Source organism: Apteryx rowi, unplaced genomic scaffold (genome assembly GCF_003343035.1).
Source record: "Apteryx rowi isolate R43461 unplaced genomic scaffold, aptRow1 scaffold_12, whole genome shotgun sequence".
Taxonomy (NCBI): Eukaryota; Metazoa; Chordata; class Aves; order Apterygiformes; family Apterygidae; genus Apteryx; species Apteryx rowi.
This window is the reverse complement of record NW_020447419.1, coordinates 1,119,557-1,145,476: the sequence shown is the minus strand read 5'-3', so window position 1 is coordinate 1,145,476 and position 25,920 is coordinate 1,119,557. Positions and strand designations below refer to the sequence as shown.

General features: G+C 45.4%; 1 protein-coding gene across 1 annotated transcript in view; it reads right to left on the bottom strand.

Annotated features, from left to right (window-relative positions):
• Positions 1-25,920, bottom strand: part of LRRFIP1 (LRR binding FLII interacting protein 1) — a 106,463-nt gene that overhangs the window by 40,037 nt on the left and 40,506 nt on the right. Inside the window, exons 2-7 of the mRNA XM_026087903.1 lie at positions 18,121-18,209; positions 13,079-13,096; positions 9,049-9,096; positions 7,494-7,538; positions 6,915-6,965; positions 583-639 (exon numbers count right to left, since the gene is read on the bottom strand). Of these exons, the coding sequence (XP_025943688.1) occupies positions 583-639; positions 6,915-6,965; positions 7,494-7,538; positions 9,049-9,096; positions 13,079-13,096; positions 18,121-18,209 (308 nt within the window). The remainder of the gene's footprint in view (positions 1-582; positions 640-6,914; positions 6,966-7,493; positions 7,539-9,048; positions 9,097-13,078; positions 13,097-18,120; positions 18,210-25,920) is intronic.

Sequence of the window (25,920 nt, the reverse complement as noted above, 5' to 3'; positions counted from 1 at the left end):
CGGTAACACTTTCATGGGCTGTTCAACTCCGTGGGAATTTCCAGCAGCTCTAGGATACAGTTTATAAAGGAAAAATATATAATTACGCAAACTTCAAATATGCAAAGTACATTTGGAGAAAATTCAAAAGCCAAAGACTGCTCCACACGTGCAGATCTGGAGACATGGACTAAATTATATGTGGGGACAGGGAGTTTCAGCATTTGACTATTTGCATAAACGTTGCACAGACTAGAAAACAACCACCATGCTACCTGGAACGCATGGAAATCCCCCAAACTAGCTTCCACCCAGGTATTTCTCGTCACAATTTAACTTTTACCCAATTTGGATAACAAGGTTATGAGATTTTGCCTTCCAAGTTCTACTTGCATCAAGTTCACTGACTTCCTTTCCCACTCAGGGCCTTTTTTTTTTTTTTTTAAATAGCTTATTGCTGCACCTCTGCATATGACAAACTGCAAAGCCCACAACGTGCAAGACAGGAAAAACCTGCTTTGCCACAGAAAAGAATTTGATAATTAGCTTTAATCCCATTAAAGAGGGCAATAGTTCTTACATGAATATAAATAATCTACTAACCCTGCTAGATTTTCTACTCTGGGATGATCCATACACGTCTTCCTCATAACCATTGGCCTGTTATGGAAGGAAAGGAAAAAGAAAAAAAAGAAAAGGAGAGAAAAAAACTGAAGCAAACCCAAAAGAGCATTGTAGGAAGAGTCATCACKTAAGAAGAGCAAAGACAGAGGTGGCACTTTGCAAAGATACACCAGGAATAGAAGTGCAGAATTAGGTCCTAATTTCAAACAACCCATAGGAAAAACCTCAAGAACATGAACATTTTTGGGTCTGTCTCTACCCATAAACTGGCCAAAAATGTCAAGGATACTCTTGCTTGCAAAGAACTTAATTCCTTTTTTTTTCATTAAGAAATTCAGTTTAGTAAACATGCAATGCTGTATGAAACCTCTTCTATTTGGCTTTCCTCGACTAAATCTAGAACAGTGACCATCTGCCACATCCAAGTATTTTGTGTGGCAATCCAAAGATTAATAAGAGATTTTTAATCCGTTCAGCTGTCTGCTATCATATTCAATAGTGACACGAATATGTGTTCTCTGAAAAAGAAAAAGGACACTCAGAGTCAGCAATTCATAAGCAGGGGGAGATACTTCAAGGCCCTAAGGCAGTAGGGTCGGAGATAAAATTAAAAATCACTACGATGGAGACTGTTTTTAGCCTGGAAACAAAACATTTGAAGATGAATTGATAGACCCCCAAATCACCTATACTGATACCACTAAAAGCTCAGATTTCTCAATCAATTCACCATATTAGCATCACTACATGATGAGGCTTGCTTTAACACAAAGAACAAGGAAGCCCTCCCATGTTTTGGGGAGTGGAAATTTAATTAAAATTTTAATTTTTAAAAGTCTAAATTTTAATGCATTCCTGAAATGAAAACCCACTAAACCCAACCTGAATCAGTTTTCAAGCAAAAATATATACTCTAACACTTTGCTCCAGAATGGTTAGAATGAATCTTCAGGAGCTGAAGACAACGCTCCAGCTGCAGCCTCAACAGCTCCGTGTAACCCAGTTACTTCTTTCGTTACTACTCTGAAGAATTAAGTTTGCCTTTTTTCAACAATGTTACATGGCTAATTGTAACCTCAAATCTTTCTGAATTATTCCTATGCAGAATTCCTTATATTTGTATTAGGATATTTAATTTTTCCCCTTTCATAAAATGTACTAGTCCTCATTTGTTCTCATTGTTACTCAGTTTTGGCAAGCTGCCTCCTATCATCATCAGTGTTTTTGTTCTAACCTTGCGTGAAACCTCCTTGGCTCCATGTAGTCAGACAACCAGCAATACAGACTCCTGCAGAACCGGTTTCTCCTTTCAAAACAGATGGTGCTGTCTTAGATGGGCACAGACCAGTCGAGAGCCTTTCCAGCTGCATCTTATTCTAATATTTTTCAACTAATTGTGCATTATTTTACAAGGATTTGATCTTGGCCAAGGTTTCATATAAGAATGTCTCGTGGAAACACACCAAAAGCCTTGTAGTCAAGTTATATTCACATCTCATGCTCTTCTTTTATGCACTTAAAGAATTACCTTGCTTAGCTAGGGCAATTAGGTTGAATTGACAGGATTCATTTCCCACAAATCCTGATCAACTGTTTCTCACTGTATCTCTGAGGCACTTCTAAACACATCTGTTTAATTTACCCTAGTATCTTTTAGACTTCAAGGTCCATAGTCCAGAAGCTCCACAGTCCTGTCTCCAGGGACCTTTCCAGCTCACAGTCTCGAAAGCAAATGCTCCATAAGTAGCGTTTCAGATAATTATTTAAGTTCTCTGGGGTGCATTTTATCAGGTCTTGCTGACCTTTGTTCTGTGCTATGTTAAAGTGTTTATCAGCCGATCGTAACCTTTATGAAAATGGGAGCAAACAAGATGGCATACTGGGGAGGCTGAAATATTCAGATTTTACTTGTTCTCCCTTCACAGCGATGTAACTGACCCTATTCTTTTCTATGTTTTCCTCTTGCTTCTAATGGATGCAGAAAGCCTTCTCATTGCCATTAGGTCCATTTATGCTCGTAACCCTGTGTGCCTTGGACTGATTTAATCCCTACAAGCTAACGCTACTGCTTCATGCTTGTTCTCAATCACGCACCTGATTTCCGCTTCTCGGGAAGTTCTGGACTGATCGCCAGTTTGCTGGAGACCTCCCAACCCAGCCAGGGCAACCTCTCGGGTGATTCGTCCCCCTCCTGCCTGCGGCGGCAGCCCACCACTCTGCCTGCTCCRTGAGCTCCTTCACCCCTTGCAGTTGGTGTTAAAGCCCATTATGCTTTACCTTTTGTCCAGGTCTGGCTTTCCCAAGTGCTAAGCAGCGCCCTGTTGATACAGGTACTAGTAAAGCACTGGTATTATCCAGAACTACCTTTAGGCTTCCTGATAAATGTTAATGTGCACCATTACCATAATCTCCCGTGGAGATACAGAATTCTTTAGCATTTTATCATCTCAACATATAGCACCTCCTTGGATGGAAGCACTGCCATGTGCAACATGCCGTGCATTGCTCTGAACGGTTAACTCAGCATCCCAACCTGAAAGTAAGCCCAAGCTCTCCGTTTCCCCACAGAAGATGCTGCTAATGATGTTGAGATGAAGAAGGCATTTAAACAAGCTCCCTTTACCCTTGATTTTTTCCCCCTATTTAAAGCTTCAGCAGTCTTAGCCAGAAGTAACATGCTTAAAAAACTCCAAATTATTTGTGCTCCTGAAGCATTATTACTAGCTACTCAAATGTCGTTATAAATCAGCGCKAACCCATTACTTTGATATATGTAAAACAGTACTACTCCCTACATGAAAAAATGCAGCCTTTACTATATATATTCCATCATTTTTTACTTATTTCTGTGTCATGTTAAAACTCAAATTAGGTTTTGACTTTTTCAAGACGCTCTTTATAAACAACACTGACATAAGTGAGTGTTTGGATTATACTACATTCTGCAAATGAAGGGATACTCAGGATTTTTACACACCCAACAAGTCCAGAGAGTTACACCGTATCCTTGACATTAGGCTGGTTAGCTCTTACAGCCAATATACTGGCAAATATTCTCCAGTCCCATCACAGTGGTTTTGCACGTAAAAACCTCTCTAAGACAGACAGTTGAGATACATACTGCTCTGGAGTAGCTCTTCCTTTTGGTCCTCTCATTCTCTAATCCAGCCTGCAGTGAGATTAAGAATGCAGGATGAAAAAAGATCATCGAATTTACGTGCACCCATCTATAGGCAGGCATGCACAGCAACATGCARAAATATCAGTCCGATACTTCTCCAGCTCTACAGAACACGGCTCAGTAAGCACACATGAGAAATCAAATCGCATCAAACTCAAATGACCAGTTATTAAAGAATATTTCTAAAAGCGATGATAGCACTGTTAAGTTTAGGAGCCACAGTTAACGTTATTCATGCTTGCTGGGTTAAGTCAATTAATAGAGCTACCAGCTGTCTATACTTACTACATCTATACGTCCATGCAAAATCCAAATGTGTTTGAACTATTTCTGTATATAGGTCACTCACAAATAGATTCATTGCATTCCTAATTTGAAATAGAGCAGGGAATGAAGAAGAGGGTGAGAAAACTGTAGTCTGTAAAACTGCTCTCCGCAGCTTGCTTTTCAACGTACTGAGGAGGAAATAAAAGCCGTTTCAATGGAGTAGAAGTGACAGACTTTCAGCAGCTTCACAAAAGAAGTGCAACCGTATTTTGCCTCTTGCGGAAACAGAAAGACCTCTGTTTCAGCACAGTGCTGTCACAAGAGAGCACTGTTAAGAGTATGAGTAAATTTTCAAAACTGAGCGTAAAGTCACAGTCTCCATTCCCCCTCCACGCCCTTTCTCTTCTTCCAAGAGTCTTCCAATATATGCAATGAACATACTGTGTAGTCTTGTTATTAGCCACAGAGTTTGATTTTTATCTTTCAAAGTAAAGATAAAAGCTGAATGCACAAGATGCATCTTTGGTAGGCAGAATATTTGGCCTGTTACCTTTGCTAGATCTATTCAAAGTGAGTTTGGGAGGGGTTTATACCTTTTCAGATTCACGCTGAAATAAACGCAGACGTACCTGGTCAAAGGATGGGCAGACTGATAGAGACAGGGAAAATACAAGCTGCTCTACTCTGTCCTATGAGAACTACTGAATTAGATCTAGTTTAGATCTCCCTAGTCACTCGGTGCTTCTCCTCTGAGCTGGATGCACGCGTCCGAGCGGTATGCGAGGAAGTAGGGTCTTTACATCAGAGACCACAAAATACCATCAGGATCATTTTAGATCATTCCTTATCTTAGATCGGTTATGGCAATCAGTGTTAGTTTCTGCCTCACAGTTAGTTTTTAAACACCCACTGCAACTTTCAGGCTGTTCTCACCACTGGATAGGCGCTGGTGTATTCCAAGTGAGACTATCGAGGCATGAGAGGAAAGAAAAGTCAGAATACAAAGGAAAACACTGAAGGAAATGATGGGATGCAGCGAAAAAGAAAAAGGCATAGAGATGTAAATCCCACCTAAATAATTTTGATAATGCTGGATTTCTTGCACAAAGCCAGAGGTCAGGAACTTTGGCTAGCAGAGAGACCAAAGAAACAGCACAAACTATCACCAGTGAGTAATAACACAACAATATTTCCTGCTGCATGGTCTCAGATTAGACAGCAGCCCGCTGAAGCAGGAGGACAAAGCAGCTTGTGGTAAAAAAGAGACTGAAGAGATGCTTGGTCGTCTCACGCTCAGGATGATGTTTTTGAGCTTCCCTTCGCATGATGAAGAATCAAGCAAGGGGGATTTCCAAAACGAGAGAGGCAGGACGTTTTTGGTAGTTTCAGAATGAGCCACAGAAAAGCTCGTAAGGATGCTCCGTCATTGCAGCCTGCAGAGGCACAGATACACTCAAGCTAACATTACACCAACTCACTAGGCTGCTGCTTACGGTGTGGTCACAGCTGGGCAGCTTAAATCAGCTAGCCAGCCTGGTCTAACCAACATCTCAGGTGGTTCTCTAGTCCATGCTGATGGTTGCACTGCCAGAAATCTTCACAGACATCTTTCCCTCCAAAATACTTCCATAAACATGTTGACAGGGTCACTCAACCCTGTTCTGCTGGGGATACTTTGTCAGAAAAAAAAAAAAAAGGTAATTCTGACCTATATATTTCAAAAGAAAATTAAAATAATCCTATGATGTGAAATCTCCACAGAAGACAGAAATCAAGAAARAGATGACACTACGAATGATACAGGCCTTGCTTGTTTTATAAAAACATGACTGATCATCCAGCTTTACCATGTAACTAGTGCTACTGATGACCAAATTAAAAACAGCAACATCAGTTAAAAAAAAAAAAAATTCTCAGTGAAACACAACCATTTTAGGCACAAATGCCTCCGTAACCTAAACCAGTCACGGCTTATTCATATTCAGAACTGCTGAGTACTTCCTCCATCGTCCAATATTGACCGTTCCAGTTGCGCTGCTAGCTGAATGCTTCTCCGTGAACCTCAGCAGCAACCATCTCTGGTCACCTTCAAAAGACCACCAGTGTGTGCTGAGACAACAGCATTAAATGTTAAAGAACTAAACTGCTTAAACTGCCTTCACAATTACAAGAGCTGATTATGTCTACGCTAGAGGGGAGTTAAGATTAGCGCACGTGCGTATTATCTGGACAAATGCTGTACAGATACTTTGAGAAAAACTGTTTGAAGGTTTTCTGCAGATTAGCACTGGCGAGCCGTGACACACTGTGCTCTACTAATCCCTCCCCAAAACTCAAATCTGCAGACGAGTTTCAAACATCTCTGCGCAGCTTTGAGGAAGGGGGTGACCCGTGTTCCCAAAGTGCTCAAAGACTTATCTTTGCACTGATACTTTGCTTCCGCTTTCCTGAGCTAATGAACATTGCTCACAGAGTGGCTAGGGCTTCCCCTTCCCAGAACCTCAATATCAATAATCAGACAGGGAACCTTACGTGGTGCATACAGGAAATAGCTGTGTAGACCAAAGTTTCGCTAAGCCCTTCCTGCAGGAATAACTGAGAACAGCCTTTACCAGAGGGGTATCTATGGAGTTGCATGCTCTGCTTGCGTTCTTCAACAGTGTCTACAGACTTGACAATTCCCCTGCTTGAAAGAATTATTGGCCTAAACGTGCTTGAGAAAAGCACAAGCCTTCAACAAGAGCTTGGAGGGAAGAAGTTATTAGAGCACTAAAAAAAAGATGCGAATAACCAATCCGGTGGTATAGTAGGATAACAACTTCATTAAACACACATGCACACTTTAATTGTACAGTTTACTAACCCTCAGGCTTCCACGGCTACCCACAGACATGCGCTCATCTTCATCCGAAGCCTATCAAAAGAAAGTGTAAAGACAAGAAAACAATGAAAAGAACACAGATAACAGAAAGCGAAGTAAATGCAGATGGCTTTGATGAGACAGAGGAAAAAAAATTATAGGATAAATGCCTTTAAAAAAATTGCATTAAATTATAAAGAAAAAGTAAATGAAATCATACAGTGCCCAAGCACTGCTGTCACGCATTTTACTACAGGATGAATTACAAGCTTGCTCAGGTCTTCCCTGCTCTGTTTTTGGCTCACAGTCTGAATAAATTAACTTTAAATGTTCCCAGCAGGTCATTTCCCACCTCCCACCTGCCACCTCTTTAATCCCAGACATGTGCTAAAGTTCCCCAGCCCATTTCATCTGGCTGGGGAGAGTGCAGAGAAGGCATGAAGCAGGTTTGGGGTTTTTTTTAAAATCATTATTTTTGGGGGGGTTGCTTTTTCTTTCAAAAAGAGACCTTCCTTACACGCTTCTTTGTTTTCTTAATGCGAAGCGTCTAACTCTAAGGAACAAGCAAAAGTCAATACGAACCGAGGCATTTCTTCGGGCTCTACGGGAATAGCGCTCACTGTCTTCCTACCAAGGCAGCAGAGAAAAACAAAGAATGAAGCGTTGAAAGGACAGATACACCAGCACAGCACTTCCAGAAAGACACAGAGAAACTTCAGTAATGTTCAGGACTCGGTAAGGTTTAAACCAAATAAGGGAAGGTAACACTATGTCAAACTGGGAAATAAATAAGTAAATAAATAAACCAAAATGATTTCCTTCATTTGTGACCCCAGCCTTGCCCCCCTCCCTTTCAGTCTTCAATACACTTTTATTAAATTTGCAGAAAACTGTATGCAGTGACTTCTTTATCTGCATCTCCGAAAAGGATTACACAACCAAGCGCATCTCTCTGCGGCTGGGAATCAGTATACTTACAGTGCTTTTGCAATTAAGCTTTCCAGTTTACAGGCCTTCCAAATAAATCTGAAAAATATTTTATTTGAAATAATTTGGCAGGGCAATTGTCGCTCTAGTGCACGTTCCAGAGAGGTGAAGCCCGGCCGTTTCCTCCAGGCTAAAAGCATCTGCCGCCTGCTCGCGCCCTCTGCGACACCCAGCACCGCYGCCTTTTACAGCACAGAGATCGTGTTAATACTGGCAACACGGCAGGATGTATTCTGCTGCAACAAACTGGTTTTGCACRGAATTTAGGAACAGTGCTAGAGGGGAAAAACCCAGCTTTCAATATTGTGAATTAATGGTTGTCACAGGTGAGCCCATTTCTAAGCAAGCTTGAGTGCAGCCATTAAAAACAGCCAATCCAGGTTCCCAGCAGGGGATTACTCGAGTCCAAGCTCACCAAGGAAGGATTTAAGGAGACTTAATGGCTCATCTGAGAGAATGGAGCATCCTGGGCGGGCGGTTAGTTCCTGCGGCAGCAGCCTTGCAAAAAGGCATGGGCCGAACCAGCTTTTAGGCAGAGTAATCATCGAGGCTCACAAGGAAGCCCTTTAACAACTCTTCCATCTTACGCTGGGGTTGTTAAGACAGTCAGACACTTCTAAGGGCTAAGTCCACATCTGGTACCAACTTTGGTGGCTTAGCAAATAAGAAAATCCAGGAAGCTGCATTACCAGGAGGAGTTTGCTTTGCTGGAGCAGGAGTAACATCGCAGCTGAAGAGCGCCCCTGAACCGGTACAGAGATAACTGAAGAAGCATGAATAAAACCTGCCCCCAAATTAACTAAAAGCAGGCTTTGAAAAGACTGAAATTGTAATAAAATCCACAAGAAATCAAGCAAACTCCTCGTATCATAATTGGCTTTAATGGGTCTCTACTCCAATCTAATTTCCAAGTGATCAGGTGGAAGCAGAGGTTTGTAAAGAGAGATAGCTCTAACCAAAGCCTTGCGAGGATTTAAGCTGATCAAAACCCACATTTCGGGTCTAAATGCAGACCGCAAGAATCTTTGTGGTCAGACTGCAGTCTACGATTCCGATACATGAAAATACCTACTTTGTGGGATTTCAAACTCTAAACTGTACAAAAAGTTGACCATGTAAAAGTTGTGCAACTACGTTGATCAAGGCCTACCATCCATTGCTCGATGTCGCCCCATTTAGTATCCAGACCATAATATTTCTATAGACAGAAAAGGGAAAAAAACAGAGTTTAGATGAGAAAGGTGAACAGCGAACATTGAGACATGCATTGCCAGGTTAGGGCCGAGATGTAGTTTCACGCACACGGGTTAGACAACCACGCCGGTGAAAAGCCACACGTGGGGCCACGGGAGACCTTGCCTGAAGCCCGCGTCCAACACGGCACACGCCCCAAAAAGCTGCCTGGCAAAGGGAAAGGAGCATTCACCCGCGAGGCTGGGGTACTAAACAGCTGCTTGTTTTTCAGCAACGTCAAAAATGGTGCTCTGGGGAAAGGAGCAAAGAGTGTAACAAGTCTTGAATTCCTGACCCATTTGAGTCATGACTCATTACAAGGGATCTGAACGCACAACACTTTCAGGATGAAAAACGCTGTCAAATTGCRTTTACCGTACAGATTTACCAAACTGGGAGGACAAGTTGAATAAAACACAACTAATCTCTGTGCAAGCTTATTCATTCTGAGTCATTGTTTTTGTAGCTCTTCAAAGCTCCTTTTCACAGCACAAGACTCTTATTTTTGCTTAGACTTCAATCGTCTTGACAGTGGTACAGTATCACTAATGGGGACAGTAGAAGGACCTCTAGGATGTGCTTTACCATAGCAAGCTAGACTGGAAAGCTCTCCACTTTTCAGTACCAAATGTCTTACAGTTTCCTTGAAGACTGCCTCTTCTCATCTGTTCCTCTCTTCATACTTTCTTTGCATAAGATTTGTAACTTCCCACTGAACTTGCATTTCCACCAGACAGCAAATTGTTCCGAGATTGGCAAGTTTAGCAGAACTTTTCTCCCTCCCCAAGCATGCATTTAGAAGCTCATCCCCAGAAGTTTGCATTTATAATGATAGCCATAACATTCTTGTGTGAAGGAAAAAAAAAAATCATTGGACTAAAAGACAGTAATCAGCAAAAGGAATTCTGGCTTAAGGAAGTATAATATGTATTTTAGAACAATTTAAGTTTTGCACTTTGGGGTTCATGTAATTGCAAAAAATGCAAGTCTATGCTTGCCGGCTTTCTTAGAGGCAGAAAGAGGCAAGAGTATCAGCAGTCAAAACATTACATAATGATCAAAAATTGGGATCTTGTTCCAAATTATATTCCATATTTAGTGCTCCTTCAATGGTATTAATGTAATCTGTCTTACTTTCGCCCTTAAAAGCCCCACTCATTATTAATTAATAAACGTGAAGAAACATCTAAGCACTTTGTTTGATATTGTATCAGGCTATTCCCACTTCAGGCTTCTTCCTCAATAAATAACCAGATGATTTGCATCTTAAGATCATTTTCATCTTAATAGCTCTAAAGAGCAGAAAGCCTGTCGTGAAGTCGAAGATGCACACGGTTGCTCAGGTAGGACATCGTGGACAGCCCAGACTGTACAAGTTCCTTTAAATGCTGCCATCTTTGAGGTCACTTTGAGAAAGGGAGGGACCTCACAGCAGCCCAACTCATTAGGAAAAACATGAGAAACAAGGTTTTTAGCCTGCTAATTTGAAAATGGGAAATAAATTCAGCGCATGCAGGTTTAGACAGTATGCAAAAACACGTCTCTAGAACAAGAAAGAGACAACAATTCAGCAAGATTGTTAACCGCATCCCTAACCAAGCACGGAAGTATTCCCTTCCCTTTCCCCACAAAACATTTAAGTATGGGCTCCAATACATTGAATTTCCCTATGCAGTGCTTAGCCAAAATGCACTTGAGTGAAATTTTTCCCTCCAGCCTGCTTGAAGGTAGTGAGCATTACCCTACCAAGCATTAAACATTTCCCCACAAGTGCTCAGACTAGTTACTTCCCGGCATAAGTGTGATACTCGGGGATCAGGCTTCACCATCAACCAGGTCAGGTAGAGCCTTCTTAGAGGCTTTCTTCCTCCCAAAACACATGTATGTGATTTTCTGATGCTCAACATTGATTTAATTAAAAAGCAAAGCAAAATTAAACCTCAACAACAACCCACACTATGAAAAGAAAGAGTCCTTCTTCACATGGGGGAAGGACCCCTTCACATGATCCTTCAAGGACCCCTGAACATGCTAAGATTTTTTTCCAAGTCTACTGCCCCTTCTTTTTCCTTCCCTTTGTTTTCCTCGCTTTCAGGCAAAGCCTTCCAAATTCAGCTTTGCAAAATGGACATAGAGAGCATCAATCTCTTAAAGACTTGCATGTTCTCAGACTTCACCTCTTCACAAGTTATGTTCCACTTCCAATCTTTGCCTCCACCATTTAAAATTAGATAGCTACAAGCTTAATACTCCCAAAGAAAAATGTTAATGAATGCAATCGCCAGGAGACTATTTTTAATTTATAATTGGCTAAACGGAACATCCCACACCGGACTGCACTGGTCACATTTGAAGTATCAGATATTTTGCCAAATCAACTACTTCTCATCTCTTTCTCTAATCAGCTACTCTCTCTTCTTCCCAAAGAGGCCTTTTATGAATGAATGCACAGGTTAAAAGAAGAAATTGTGCTTATCCATTCATTTGGTCTTTAGTTTGATGTCTCTGCCAGCCTCAAGTTCTCTTCTACCCTGAAAAGTGATATTACAATTAAATAATTAATGACATTAATACCATTGAGAGAGAATTCCGGATGCAATTTGCTCGCTAAGGGACTCGCCAGACTTGCAAACTCGCTAGGGGATGTCATGAGGTTAACCCACGCTTCTTCTCATCCACGCCAGAACCCCATGAGTCAACAGCCGCCTTGTCTCCCGCGGGGCTGCGCATGGGCCAGAAGATTAACTTAAATTAGTTCCCATAAAGGAGATGGATTGATAACAAGCCAGTTGATCCGTGCGAAGATGTTAATTTGATTCACCCAGTACATAGTCAACTCCACAAACAAAAACAAGAGTAAGGTATAGCTGTCACCAAATTAACGAAGTCAGGATTAAACAGCAGAGCAGATGATGTCAGTAGATATCTTCATATACATATCCACTTCAGAACAGCATTTCTGAGAAGCACGCGCGCGCTGCTAGGTCAAGCTAGTGAAACATGCAGCTAAGGCTACCAGAGTGCCAAAACGGAACAAACAGACTTTGGGTTGAGGGCACGTTTATCATTCAGCAAGCAAGAAAAATTTCAGGAACAACAAMAAAAAAAATCATTCAATGAGGTGGAAAACAGCAGGCTTAAAGAAATAGATGCTTCTTCCCTCCCCGCAAAAAAATCTATCCAAAGCTATTCTCTTCCGAGGCACTGCCCAGTTCACACGCTGGAAGGACAGAATAGCCGAACATCATAGGAAAACCCTTTGCTGCAAACTTCTGCTGTCACACAGCAAGCGACCTCCGTTACAGCTATTAATATCATCGTCGTTCCCGTTTAGAGCCATGAGCCGGTAATTGCGGGGGGAGAAGAGATCACGGTTTTAAACCGAGGGGAAGAGAGCATTAATCTAACGATATAAAAGCATTTTTGAATGTTTAGGTCATGTTGGAAGAAAGGCAGTATACTTCATTTCTCATAGGACTGCAAATTCACCGCATCCCCAATTTCCTCCCATGACTTTTTACCAAACAAAGTCACCCGCATGCCACCCTTCCCGGTGGYACCACTTAAATGCTCGCCCAGCCTGAAACGTTTGCAGCAGCGCCCTCGGCCTTCCCCCCGCAAACCGCCGCGCGGCTCTCAGTGACGCGCCGAGCCCCCGTACGCTCTCGCACGGYGGCTCCTTCGCCAAATTACCCTTCCGCTCATCCCTCGCCAGACGCTCAGCGGACGAGGTGACATGAAGCGCCTGACACGTTTAACATGGGTCACCTTCGCCACCCATCCCACGAGGCTGCGGGAGGGGAGGAGGGCAGCTATATGGAAATATAAAGCCTGCTGCGCGTCTTCCATACCCAAGATTTTTTTTTCCAAAATGCTGTTAGGACTGGCAGTGTGAGGGGAAAAAAAGCAAACCACATGCAAACACGAAAGCAAGAGACCAGCCCTACCTTCTGAACTTGATAGATCTATGGGAGGAAGGGAAAGGAAAGACACAAGGAAACAAAAGCTAGAATGAATGAATATGTAGCAATGCGGTATTATACAACCTATTATAAAGAGTCATTTATGCAGAACGTACAGTGACACATGAGTACAAAAAAAATATATTCACATCAAAACCCTGCAAAGTCAGGTAAAATGAAAGCAGTGCTGATCCCTTAGGCCTCCGGCTAGCTAAAATGCAGCATTTGGGTTTATATTCCCACTTGACACTTGGAGCTCCAGGCTGAGACCTCCTGCTGTGAGCTGAGAGCTCTTGCGTTTCCCACCCCCCTCCTTAAAAATAATAGATGCCCAGACATTCACCTAGAAGGACAGTTGTGCACCTACCATCCCAATAAAAGCAAATAGCATTAGCTATGGAAAAATCTTTCCTTCCGTGGAAGGCAGAAATTGTCCCGAACTGACAGAGCGTGGTTACAAACGCATCCACCCCGTGCATCTTCCACCCCACGGGAAAGCGGCAGCTCGTCGAAACATTCGGGAGGTTTTGGGCACGTGTATTGCAAGCGCTAGCGGGAGAATTAAAGCAGTCTCTTTGCGGGTTGCTTCTGCAATTTTTAATAAGTTTCCAGTGATCCTTGGCACCGTTTGCAGGCACTAACAAACACGCTGCTGCCTCTACAAAACCGTTGCTGAACGGCACACAAATACAAGCCAGCGGTAGAGCTCAGTTTTGCTGAAGGGGAGAACTGCCCTCGACCGATCCGCTTTGTAAAGCCACGTGAAAGCAGAAGACGTGTTTTCCAACCCACCGCTTCCCTGTGCCTCTCCGAGCACTTCCGAAGCTAAACGCGGATGCTGACTGCGGGCAACGCRGCGGACTCCTGTCAGCCGCTGCCTCAGGGACCCGTTCGGGTTCCCCTAACCGCGAAGGGCAACCGCAGAGCCCAGCTTAACGCCTTAGAAGTGCTCACTCCTGTTCCTACAGGCGCGCAGGGGACAGGGTCTTTGCATCGTGCCCTTAAAGTCCGAGCTGAAGATGAAGCGGGGAGACAAGCACGCCGCGCTTGCCTTTAACTAAAAGTACAGGCTCAACYGCTGGGTGAACCGGCAGGTAAAAATCTTATTCTGCAGCTTAAAGAGTGGGAGGAGATTATTCTCTTTTCACTGCAGGCTTAATGTCAGTTTAAACAGTGGTCTCCAAGCGTGCATCCTCGAAGAGACGTTTAAAACCTTGCCAGCAGAGCAGGCAGAAGGTACTCCTACATAAAACCTGCACTGCAATTACCCCTAACGCTGCAGCTTTTAAGTGTCTTGAAACAGTACTGTGAAATATTTCTTAAAGAAAAGGCTTTAATATATCTTATGCAAAGCTTCTGGGGGGGGGGAAAATATAAAAGAAATTTTTTTCTCTCCATTTTAACCCCCAGCGGGAACAAGTTGTTACTCAGAAAACTGAGCCAACTCTTGACTTGCTCTGCTGTATTAATTAAAACTACGTATCTGTGCCTACGCAACCATGTGTCTCAGCACCAAACGCAACTGTAAAGGGTGCAGGAAACGCACCGACCTCTGCAACTGCGAACAGAGCGCGTAAAGACCGTGGCAAGGGAAAAGGCAGGGTCCCTCGTGGCTGTGACGCCCAGCAGCTGGGCGCCGGGAGCACAGACACGGGCAAGGAAGCGTCACCTATTGCAGCCGCCCTTTCAACGGAGAAAGTCCATCGGCGTTGGCCCCACGAGAGCTCTCCTGCACTGACCTACCGCGCGCTGAAGGATGCCGGAAAGCCTACGGAGAGCTCCGGTTTAATCTTTTGCGTCTTCGGTGGATCAATCTTCAACCCTTATCTTCACAAATCAGCATGTCACAGACCCCGATTCTTGTGCTTGTTTTCTTTTCTCAGCTTCGGAGAACACGATTCACTTACCTGCCTTCCTTTCCTAATAAACCCGTATTTGGGCTCTGCTGCTCGCCGTTTCCTTACATTTCAGAGCAAAGATAAACGCACTAAATCGAGCGTGCTGCGCGGGCTCACGATTGCTCATCTGCAAGGCGGTTGCCTGCCGCGAGCTCCCAATCGTACGCCCCTTCGGAAAGGAAAGGAGCTGGATAACAATGTGGCTGAAGACAAATTCAATTTTTAATTTGCAAAAGAAAGCATCAACTCTGCGGCAAGTCCTGCTGGCAGCTACGCGCGCTACATTAAGTAATTTCTGCCAAAGCAGGAGGAGCTTGGTGTTGGATCGTGTATTGCCCACCGCTACCGGTGAGCTTTACTCCACAGTTGTGACTAGTCTTTGGAGCAGGCTTCACACRTTTATAGCCTAGAGAATACAGCGCAGGGCATTTTAATAGTTTTCTAATAAAAGTGCAGCTCATTCTACATACAAAACCATTCACCGGAGAGAGAACAAAAATCTCAGCTATCCTGTGCTTTTTTACTGAAATTTCTTTTGCGGTAGCAAGCAAAATATTACTTAAGTCATACATGTAAACTCACAATGCAAAATTTACCTAATTATTTTAAGATGCTGAAAATGAAGCCCRGATTAAGTTCTGTAATACTAGATGGTGGACAGGAGAGGAGCCAATTTCCAGCCACCAGATCCAAATCATGAAACGCCACCGCTCTGCTGCCAGCGAGAGCTATACTGCCGTGTTTATAGTTTGTAATGGTAACATCTGGAAACTTTTAACCTAGAGCAACAATATATATTCTCGAGCRATCCCTGCTGCACAAGCAGCCTGTCAGAGCACGCACATTGCTCTAAGCATGAACAAGTACACACACATGCACTAAATTTATTTATTGCTTTTTAACTCCTGTAAACTGGCTCTAAAAAGCCTTCTGAAGTAATAAAGCGAGTGCTTTAAATCCCAGTTATTTAATGTGGCAGCTGGGTGAAATGTGCTATTTATTACTCTGAAAAGTTTGTGAAGAAAAGTGGAAATGGCAGACAACAAGCTGTACAGACACCAGCATCACAGTACGTTCTCCTCCAAAGAAGGGAGAGATGCCAAATCCCTTGTGCTGATTGCTACTTAGAATATTTTTTATTTATGTTTTCTTTCCTTACGCTTGCAAGATACTCGTGCCAATGAAAAGCTTGTTGCAGCCGTCCTCACTAGCTCTACCGCRCAGCTGGAGGCTGCGATTAAGCTTTTTGAAAAGTTTCCTGGATGACCACACTTGCAAAATATTAAATAAATGTACAGCCACATTTATATAACTTATTCCAGTGAATCAGGAAACAGATTATAATGAATTATTTGGGCTAGCTTGCCCTGAATTTGGTATTTTAGAATGACGTCGTGTACCACTCAATTTCTATTTAYACGAAAAGATTTTCCCAAATCCTCAGCTCGCTAGCTCTTCGGGTATTATCTGCAGGAGCACGCACACTATCTTTTCAAGAGATTCAGCCGATTCACGGCTAAATTTCCGTTTACTAGGACGCTCTTTGCAGCATCAGGTCCTAATCTTTGAAGGTAAGGGGTCATCAGCTGCATTAATGTTATCTAAAATTAGACGGTAACACTGCTGTCAGCTGCCATAGAGCCCATATTTAGTTTGCCGCCCGAATACCTGTGGCATCATTTTTGCTTGCTGYGGATCTTTCCGAGGCTGCTAGGCAAATCCCATCGCGCCGGGTGCAGGCACAGCAGGAAGCTCGACAGCACCGCTGCTTTCCGGCAGCCCAGGCCTTTCCACTGGGGCCAGGGCTACGAGAAACACCGCTCGAGGAGGAGCCGCGGGATTACGAGCCGCCTCTCTTCCACGAGCATCGTACGTGCTAGCGGTGCTCCCAGCCGCTGTCACTTTTGGTGCATTTGAAGGTACCTCCAACCCTGCTGCGGCTGCAGTGCGTTAAGACACATCCAAGCGTGCCTCGACTAGCCGAGATGCTCCAAGCACAGCGCTCAGGCCGGGCAAGGTGCCCAAGGGCTGCTCCCGTTCCCGGCCAAGCACTGCAGCCCGCACAGCGCTGCTCTGCTCCCAGAGCTTGGTGCACCCTTTAATAGCTAAACTGGCCTTCTCTCCGCACCTGAAAGCGGAGAGGTACATTTATTCTTCCCTCGTATTTTTTTCCCCTTAATTTCCTTCATTCTTTCCCTCCCTTCAGAATTTGTTTCCAGAAAGTAAGTTATGATTGCTATTGGCCTCGTTACATCTGCTCCGCTCACTCATGAAATGCATATTAACAAATGCAAGTTTTAAACCCTTTTGGTCCTCGTCACTGGCTCAGTCACCTCTGCCAACTTGGGCTTGCAGCACCCTTTCAGCTGCTAAAGCTTGCATGCAAACGATGATCTCAGTTTCTCGGTGCAGAGGGAAGGACATTCAGTACAGCTCCTTTTTGTCAAACRCAACAGGAGAACAAGCCTTTTTGGTCTTTAACTTCATTAAAGACCGTTCCTTCACTGGAAGCCTGTAATCTCCTACTGTGCCTCTGTATGTCAGTGYGCAATTCTGCTGATAGTATAAAACAACTAGTTTTTCCAAGATAGGGGAGCGACTACGCTAGGGTTTTAACTCCAATACTTTGGAGAAGGCAAAGTTTTGCCAAGTTCAATTTCTGMCGTTACTTTTGCCAACAGCGGACCATCATTTTTTAGAAAGAGGGCTGACCACAGCGCCAGCTTCGTGGCAATAAAGCAGAACAACCTGCAAGGAAAGAGTTACGGCAGTGCCAAGACTCTTCCATATTCATTAGATTTCTCACARAGTGCTAGGAACACCTTCCCCCCCCGCCCCAAGTGCACATACAAGTTKCATATCTCAAAGTTTAATATTAAACAATGATTGCAAACTAACCACCAGTGTTTGCTGTGAATAATTACATTGGGTTCACCGAGATAAAATTATTGCCACAGTCCCTCTTTTTTCAGGCCATTTCATACCTTATGATCAACTAACTGAGCAACCCTAGCTCCGCAGAGACTATTAATGTTTCGGCAAARCAAAGATTAACCCTTTGCTCCAGGATCATGGATCATATTCAGGGAACAAGATGCTCGAAACACCTCCCCAAAGCCTCGAACGTACCTCTTTCTGCTGTCTCTCCAGTTCCTTCATTCGGATCTCCCGTGCCTCCGCCCGCGCCGCCCGCTTCGCCGCGAGCCTCGCTTCAGCCTGCAAAGGGGAAGGTAACGATGAAATCAGAGCCGGACAATTCAACGTCAAACACCCTCCTCAAGCGGGGCACGAAGTAAGGCGGCTAGGCTCGCCGAGACTGCAAACGCTTCCGTAGGAGTGAGTTCCCTATTGCAAGTAATGGCCCTGCCTTCCATAATTTGTTATGCTTCGTAGGCAGGTAATACACCCCCGCGCAGGCGCTACCCTCAGCTAGCAGCTGTGTTTAAAAGTGCTCTGCGTGTTGTTGTTGTTGTTGTTGTTTTCTTAATTACTATTTGTATGGCTAGAGAGGAAACACTTGTCTTGAGAAAACAGCTTTATTAAGAGAGGCAAACGCGTTACGCGCCATTTCTCCTAGCAGCGGAGGCTGCACACGCACGCTCGCGAACGCAGCGTTCGCCCGCGCGCTGCTGCTCAGCCCGGCTACGTGCAGTCAAGCTCCAAATGACCCGGGGCAACGGCGTGGGGAGCCCGAGAAAACGCAGCAGCCGAACCGAAGCGGCCAAACGTCGCCGTTCGGGTCCAGGCCTCGCTACGGCGGGGACCTGCCGAGAACGGGCCCCCCGCGAGATCTGCGGTACCTGCTCATCTCAGCGGCGTCGGAAGCGCCAGAGCATGCTTTAAAGCAACGTTTTTAACGCTCCGCTTTTAATACCGGGCAAAAAGCAGGAAATGTTGTAGAGAGCATGAGAAGCTGGTCCAGGCTCGGTACAGCGCTGACTGGGAGCAGTTCCCCCAGCGCAATTAATAGCTCAGCCGAGAGCAAAGGGATCGCTCCAACCAGCCGCTCCGGGATTACGCTCAGCTCCTCCATTCCTAAACCTGCGTATGGGTGGGAACCTTGCGGTGCTGCCGAAGTTAACTCACCCACCCCCCCCCAAAAAAATAGACAGCCACTGCACAAAAATTTAGTCCACCTAACTGATGTTATATTAAAAAAGAAATACAAGAAATACACACACACACAAAACCCATCCCAAAACATCCCCTCCAACACTGATGTMCTTCAGTTTTCAAAATCTTCCTCCACTGAATTCCTTTGCCCCTAAAATTTAACTGCTTTGCAGGCAGATTCATTTCGATGACCGCTTCAGCTCCCTCTTGGGCAAATACAGTATATTTAACTGAAGCGAGTTTTTAATTCTCACGCCGCAGATGGCTTCGGCTTTAGAAATTGCAACAACAGAAAGTCTTCTGCGAAGGTAAAATGCCCATGGCGGAAAGAACAGAGCGAGTACGTTGGGTTTACACAGAGCATCGATTTCTTTTCAGTTCGCTGCTTGAATTTCAAGATAACCGGCTCTGCCTCGGAAAGACGTTGCAAAACACACCCGCATTTTAAGAGACCTCCACGTTGGCACCTGCAAACGCCCAGCTTGCGCCATCTCCGCGGGCTGTTATTTAGAGAGCCAAGCGACGGCGCGCTCGGCGCTGAGCGTAAAAGGCTGCGAGCCGATGCGTGTGATACGAAATCCCAACAGCTACCTTTTGCCGGGAGCCGTCCTAACAAAAACCTACAGCGCTGCTGCATGCGCTCTAAGGAAGGGGAAATTTGCTCCTAGGACTCCGGCTCATTAAAGTACTTGCTGGGAGATAGAGGAAAAAACGGGAGATACAGGTTTAAATAATGCATTTGACTTCTTACAATTTAGAGAAGCGTTCAGGCACACTGAGACACAACCTGTAAATCTTAAGAAACAGCATGAAATGGAAAAAAGGAAACTTTCCTAACCCTGTAGATACATTTGAGCATTGCACTAGGGGACACTAAAAAGCACAGGACTGATTTGGGGGAAGGCAAGAATAACATCGATGCAAATTATTAGCTATATTTTTCCCATAAGAAAAACAAAGGAYTCTCTACAATCTCCACGAGCAAAATATACTGAGCAATACATAACTCTTTTATAACTTCCCTCCTGCCAGAAAGGACAGAAACAAGTTTATTTTGGTATTAAAATTATTGTGGATATCTCCTTTATGAATTTCAATAGCTGGATGAACACCAGATGCCTGCATGCAGATACTGCGCTCAGCACACACGTACACATTAGCCCTTCTGGCCTCCCTGTATTACACAGGCCAAAGGATTTAGATGCTTTCTAGCTGTGTCACGGAGCCAGATATTGTCCAGGAGGGAACATAACAACGCAATGAAGCAACGTGGAAAATGAAATAAATGTTTTGCAAATTCTTCTAGATCCTCCTTGAAAACAAGGCTCACCGGTTCCCTAGATACCGATACCAACGGCAGTAAATTAGATTTCTTTGTGGAACGTCACAGTAAGCGACCTTCCGCACACGGGATACAACATTTCAGGTAGACAAGTGACGTATTTGTAACTGCCCCTCCAAGGGGTGTCTCCAAATTATTCCATTGCAGCTTGCTTTTTAACTTTTTAAGAYATCAAATTCCACAATGAGCACATGTCATACTGGTACCTTGACCAAGAAGTCGACACAAYGTTATTCCACCCAGAACATTAGTACTTTAAAACAACTCCTTTTTACTGCATCAAAACACAGAATCATGGAATCGCTCAGGCTGGAAGGGACCTCGGGAGGCCTCCAGTCCAACCCCCTGCTCAAAACAAGGTCAACCAAATTCAGACCATGTTGCTCAGGGCTTCGTCCAGTCGGGCCTTGAAAACCTCTGAGGCTGGGGGTCCCACAGCCTTTCTGGGGCCCCACTCCGATGCCTGACCATCCTCAAAGTCATTTTTTCCTTTCTCCGGGTCAAGTCAGAACCTGCCCTCTTTCAGATTAGAAACCAGTGTCTCTCATCCTCCTGCCTTGCTCAGCCACGAAAAGCCCGGCTCTGGGATTCACCGTAACCTCACCCGATGTGTTTGAACACCGCTATTAGTTCCTTAAGGTCCCGTATCTTGCACCAAATGCTACCGATAAATTGGCCGTTACATTTCTAAACTCGCTGCAGTGCCTGGGTGCTATCCAGAAGCTTGCGCTGTTATATCTATCAGGGTTTCCGACAGAGATACCAGCTCCTTTGTACCGGACAAAGCTGGTTTTTAAGAAACGGGCCATCCTTCCCCCATGAGTTTTCAAATCCGCAGTAAAATGAGACTACGTGTGGCTACCGATAAGCAAGGAGAACAAGCTCTCAGCGGAGCGATACGATCAATACGACAAGCAACGGTCTCGACCTACCTGGCAGTACTGATATCACTAAGATGATGATGAAGCATGAACCAGGTATTTCCAAATAAAATTTATCCTGCTTCCTCAGGTGAGATGGGTTGAGAAAGACTTATCAACACGTTCTTACTCAACATACACCCCACTTTGGCACTTCTGCTCCGGGGCAAGTGCATAAATTTAAGAAACAGCATGTAGCCTCCCATCAGAACTGAGGGATAAGTAACAGCTCCAGAAAATTCACGGATACCCAGGAAAGTCATTAGCTGAAAAAGAGCAAAAACAGACCCGCCGCTGCGCAGGGTAATTACCTTACCTCGATGTTTGCAGCTCCTGTTCGGCTGAGGCTCCGCACGAGCCTTCGRAGAGCGTTCAGGGAGGTGCTCTGCCACGGTCAGGCTGGTCATTAAAYGAACAGGGCATGGTCTTCATCACCCTGTTCCTACCATGCCTTAATTGATAGCGCTACCTAATTACAAGGAGCACTTTTGACGTTCTGTAAGCAGCTTTGGTGACAAACCAGGTGTCACTCGGGAGATCAGAGGAATTCAGCGAGACGGMGATCCGGGTCTTTTTTTTGGCGGCTACGGGCTTTCAGACGAGAGCGCTGGACTCACTAAGGAGCCCTTCCTCAAAAGCAGGGGCAGGACTAAACCGGCCTGCCTTTTTCCAAACCGCACTCCCGGGAAGTCCAGGGCTCTGTTTTCACATTAGCAGTTCTGTGCTATAAATATCTGGAGTTCTTGCACAGCCTGCAAACAGCAACTTGAATTTCACATTTCTCTCTCTGCTGACTAAATCGAAACAGGCTTTGCCTGAATGAATTTGGCCTCCTTCCAGCGCGAGCAGATAAACCCGTCAAGGACCAGCCCCGAGTCACCTTTAAGGGAGGTGGCGGAYGCAGAGGGACACTCCTATCCCGCAAGAGACCCAGCGCTGCTGRACGTAATAACCACCAGTAAATTCATCTAGACTTTTACAATACAGACTGCAAAAGCTAAAAATGAAAGTCTTGAGGCTGCCAAAGTAAATGATTATTCAAAGGATTCAAGATGGAGAAAAAAAAAACCTGCACCACTAAAATTGAAGGGTGAAGCAATCTTAAAACCATCTAAAATTCAGCAGTGACTCAGTGAGTAATACAGGCCTCAATCAAAAGTGACAGAGCWCTGGCAAAAACTTAAGAATAAAAGATGAGGCCTAATTGCAATCATTAAAAAGCTTTTGTAACTTCCCTTTTGGGAAGCATTGCTCATCCGACAAGGAGAGCTGGCGGCTTCAGTTCTATCATGCACGTCGCACAAGAAAACCTGGGGGGGCTCTGTAAAGCCCTGGGGGCAAAGCAGGAGGAGAAGGCAACCGCCCTGCTGAGAAGAACATGGAAATGGAACACCAGCTGGAAAAAATTGCCTTTATTTAAGTTGGCCAAATACACCAACCACACACCCCTGCAGCATTTTTGTCACGTGCTGCAAGTGCCCCCCAAAATTTTTAGCTGCCGAGCTGCAACCTGAGTATACGGCTGCGCTATGCAATGCTTGCTGCTTTTGTCGGTCTACCCGCTCTGCGCTCAACAGCCCTGTTTAACAGCCGGTTTATCTGCAGCAGAAAAATCCCATCCTAGGCAGCAGCAGGCCTTTATCGTGCCTTAAGGAGGTCAGTACGTTCAGCTCCCAACAGGCGAAAACCAGGCGCCCGCTGAGCGGGTTCGTTACTGTAGCACCGCCGCACCTGGAAAAAAACCCAGATATTTTATCTCGGCTGGAAAAGGCGACAAACGTTTCCTTCTCCCGTCTGGCAACGAAGGCGGAAACCAGGATTTCCTGGCCCGGAGCAGGGCATCCTCTCCGAGCTCAGGGAAGCTGCGCGTTAGCTATCGAGTCGATGAGAGAATTGGCGCGGTGGCCCGCCGGGGTGACCCGTGTCCGGAAGGTGTTCCTCCTCTCCAAAACGCCCTGATGTTCCTTGTCGAGCTGGGAGCCCCCAGGAACGGCCGACAAAGGCCGGAAACCAGGCCGCTCTTCTGAGCGGCGCAGAACGACTCCGGTGCCTTACCGCGTAGCCGCGTTCGGGAGAGTTTTCCGTCTCGGAGCAGCAGCCCTCAGTGCGAGATGTATTCAGAGTAACCAGCCTCTAAGACTAATAACCAAAATTAGTATCGCCTGGTTTCTGTGGAGGCCTGAAGGGATATTGTGCCAGCATGAGCCACGCTCAGAAAGCCCTCTGATCACATTAGCAACATGATTTTAAGACATTCGCCTGCCCAACTAGATTATACTTGCAAACTGTATGCAGCAACCTAAYACATTTCCGTGAGAACTATTCTCACACCGATTTAAACTCGTTGCCAACGTGCTTAAGGTGCAGCCAGCAATTGGCCTTTGGCGTAAGCATAATTTTTGACGAGTAACGTTGTCCCCATCCGTATCCGGCTTTTCCCTCACGCGTTACACGCTAGCATTCACTCCGCTTCCTCTAGGTTACGCTTTGTCAGACAAAAGAAACCTGATAAGGCTTGTTAACAATTTAAAACTTCTTTAGACGAGCGGCACCTGGTTTGCAATATTCCCACAACCCGGGAGACCAAGGCGCCCGTCGGTTAAAGCTGCTGACACGTCGTGAGGCTTTTCTCCACCTTGTTTCCACCGGAGAGCAGACAATTTACATCCACGAGCTGCCCCACGCTCCGGGGCAGTGGAACAAGACGGTCCAGAAGCGATGGTTAGAGGTCAAACTAGCACATATAGGCCAGCCAATGTTTTTTGCATCCGAGTCTCACGAAGCAAACACAGGAGGAAAATAAGCACCTCGGAGACAGCAAGCTGTTTCGACTCAGCCACAGATATTATTAAAAAAAAGTGTTAAGCAATTTTTAAAATATCTTGAAATTAAGATCTACTTAAAGCCACTGTGTCAGTCGTGGATATTGCCAAACGCTATAAAGTTCACATTGTTTGGATTTTTCAGGGTATTAAGTTGGCCTAAAGACAGATTAGGAAGTATTTCATAGTTATTTATTCTAATGGCAGAAGAAATATTTAGGGTTATGCAGGGGATAAGACTAACGACCTATTGCTAAGGAGCCAGCAAGGCCACAGGTTGGCTTACGTTAACGAAGCATTATAAACTCATGAAAAATAAAGACACCTTCTCTTGCTGAGGGATAAGTACACTTTGCACCACTTACTCATAGGACGACGTGCCCATGAATCACGTAGGGATGGGTCGGTCCACATCCTGCTCAGCTCCTCACCTTTCTCCCGGACGCGTACGGCTGTTAAAGGGCAGCACGCACACCGAAGTCAACCTCCAGCTCTCCTACCTCCCAATAAGCACGGACCGGCGTCTCAGCCGGACAGAGAAGCCCATTCTGGGCTTGCGTGACGGCTTCCATCTCACTCACGCGGTGACAACGGCGGACCGGGAGAGCGACGGCCCAGGTCGGCAGCCGAGTAATCCGTCCATTAAAATTTTATGGGCTGTTTTGAACACTTCTGCTTAGAAAACACGCAACTAAATCATCCAGCACGTCTGCTCCCGTGCCAAACAGCGTAGTAAGCAGTTTGGATTTTAATATCTCGGTTTCTAAAAGGTGCTCTGAGAGAACTGCAAGCGTTTTGAAGAATTTAGCTACTTTCTGCGACTGTTATTCAGCGGCACGAATCACAGTTTGCTAATACCCCCAGCGCAGAGCTGCTGCAAATTAAGCACGACGTCCATAATGAGACTAAATTCTCAGATTATTCCAAATATTACAAAAAATAAATAAAACAAACACACAAAAGAAAACACACCCGCCAAAGTCAGAACAGCAGCACACACAACGTGTCTGCAAACCTTATTTTTGAACCCAGACCGCAAAGGCACGTTCAGCCGTACAACACGCAGCGCGGACGCCTGTAGCGAGCAACTTCAGAAATGCAGCGGCAGTTCGATGAATATTCACGAGCTTCAACACACACGAGCGATACGGGCTACCTTTCAAGGACTCACATAAAGAGGATCGGAAAGATACTTAATGGAGCTAAAGCCACTGTCCTTAGTCAGGGGGAAAATATTTATGTTTCCTACATGTGAATTCACTGCAAACGTGCACAAACGTGCACGACTGATTAAACGCCACGGGAGCCGACGCGAGACGGAGCAGCCGGGGAAGCGCCGCATTAATAGAAACGCTTCCGCGATAGATCGGCGCGCTTGGACCCGCGAGGCCGGGGCAGGCGAGAGCGGCTCCAGGGCGGCAGGGCGCTCGTGCCCCTCTCCCTCCCCTCGGCTTACCAGGCTCCGCGCGGCGGGGCTCAAGCAGTCCGCTTCCGCCTGCATGGCCGCAGCCCGGCCTCCGCTCCAGAAAGGCAGCGCTGCGAGCCGCGCCGCCGCCTCCTCGCTCTCCGCTTTCATTCGCTCGGCGTCCCGGGAAAGGCGCTCCGCTCCAGCCGCTCACCCGCTTGCCCGAGCCCCGGCGCGCTTGCTTGCTTGCTTGCGTGCGTGCGTGCATGCGTGCAGCCGCCCGTGGCCGGGGGAGTGGCCCCGCCGCGGGGGACACGGCCGGCGCGA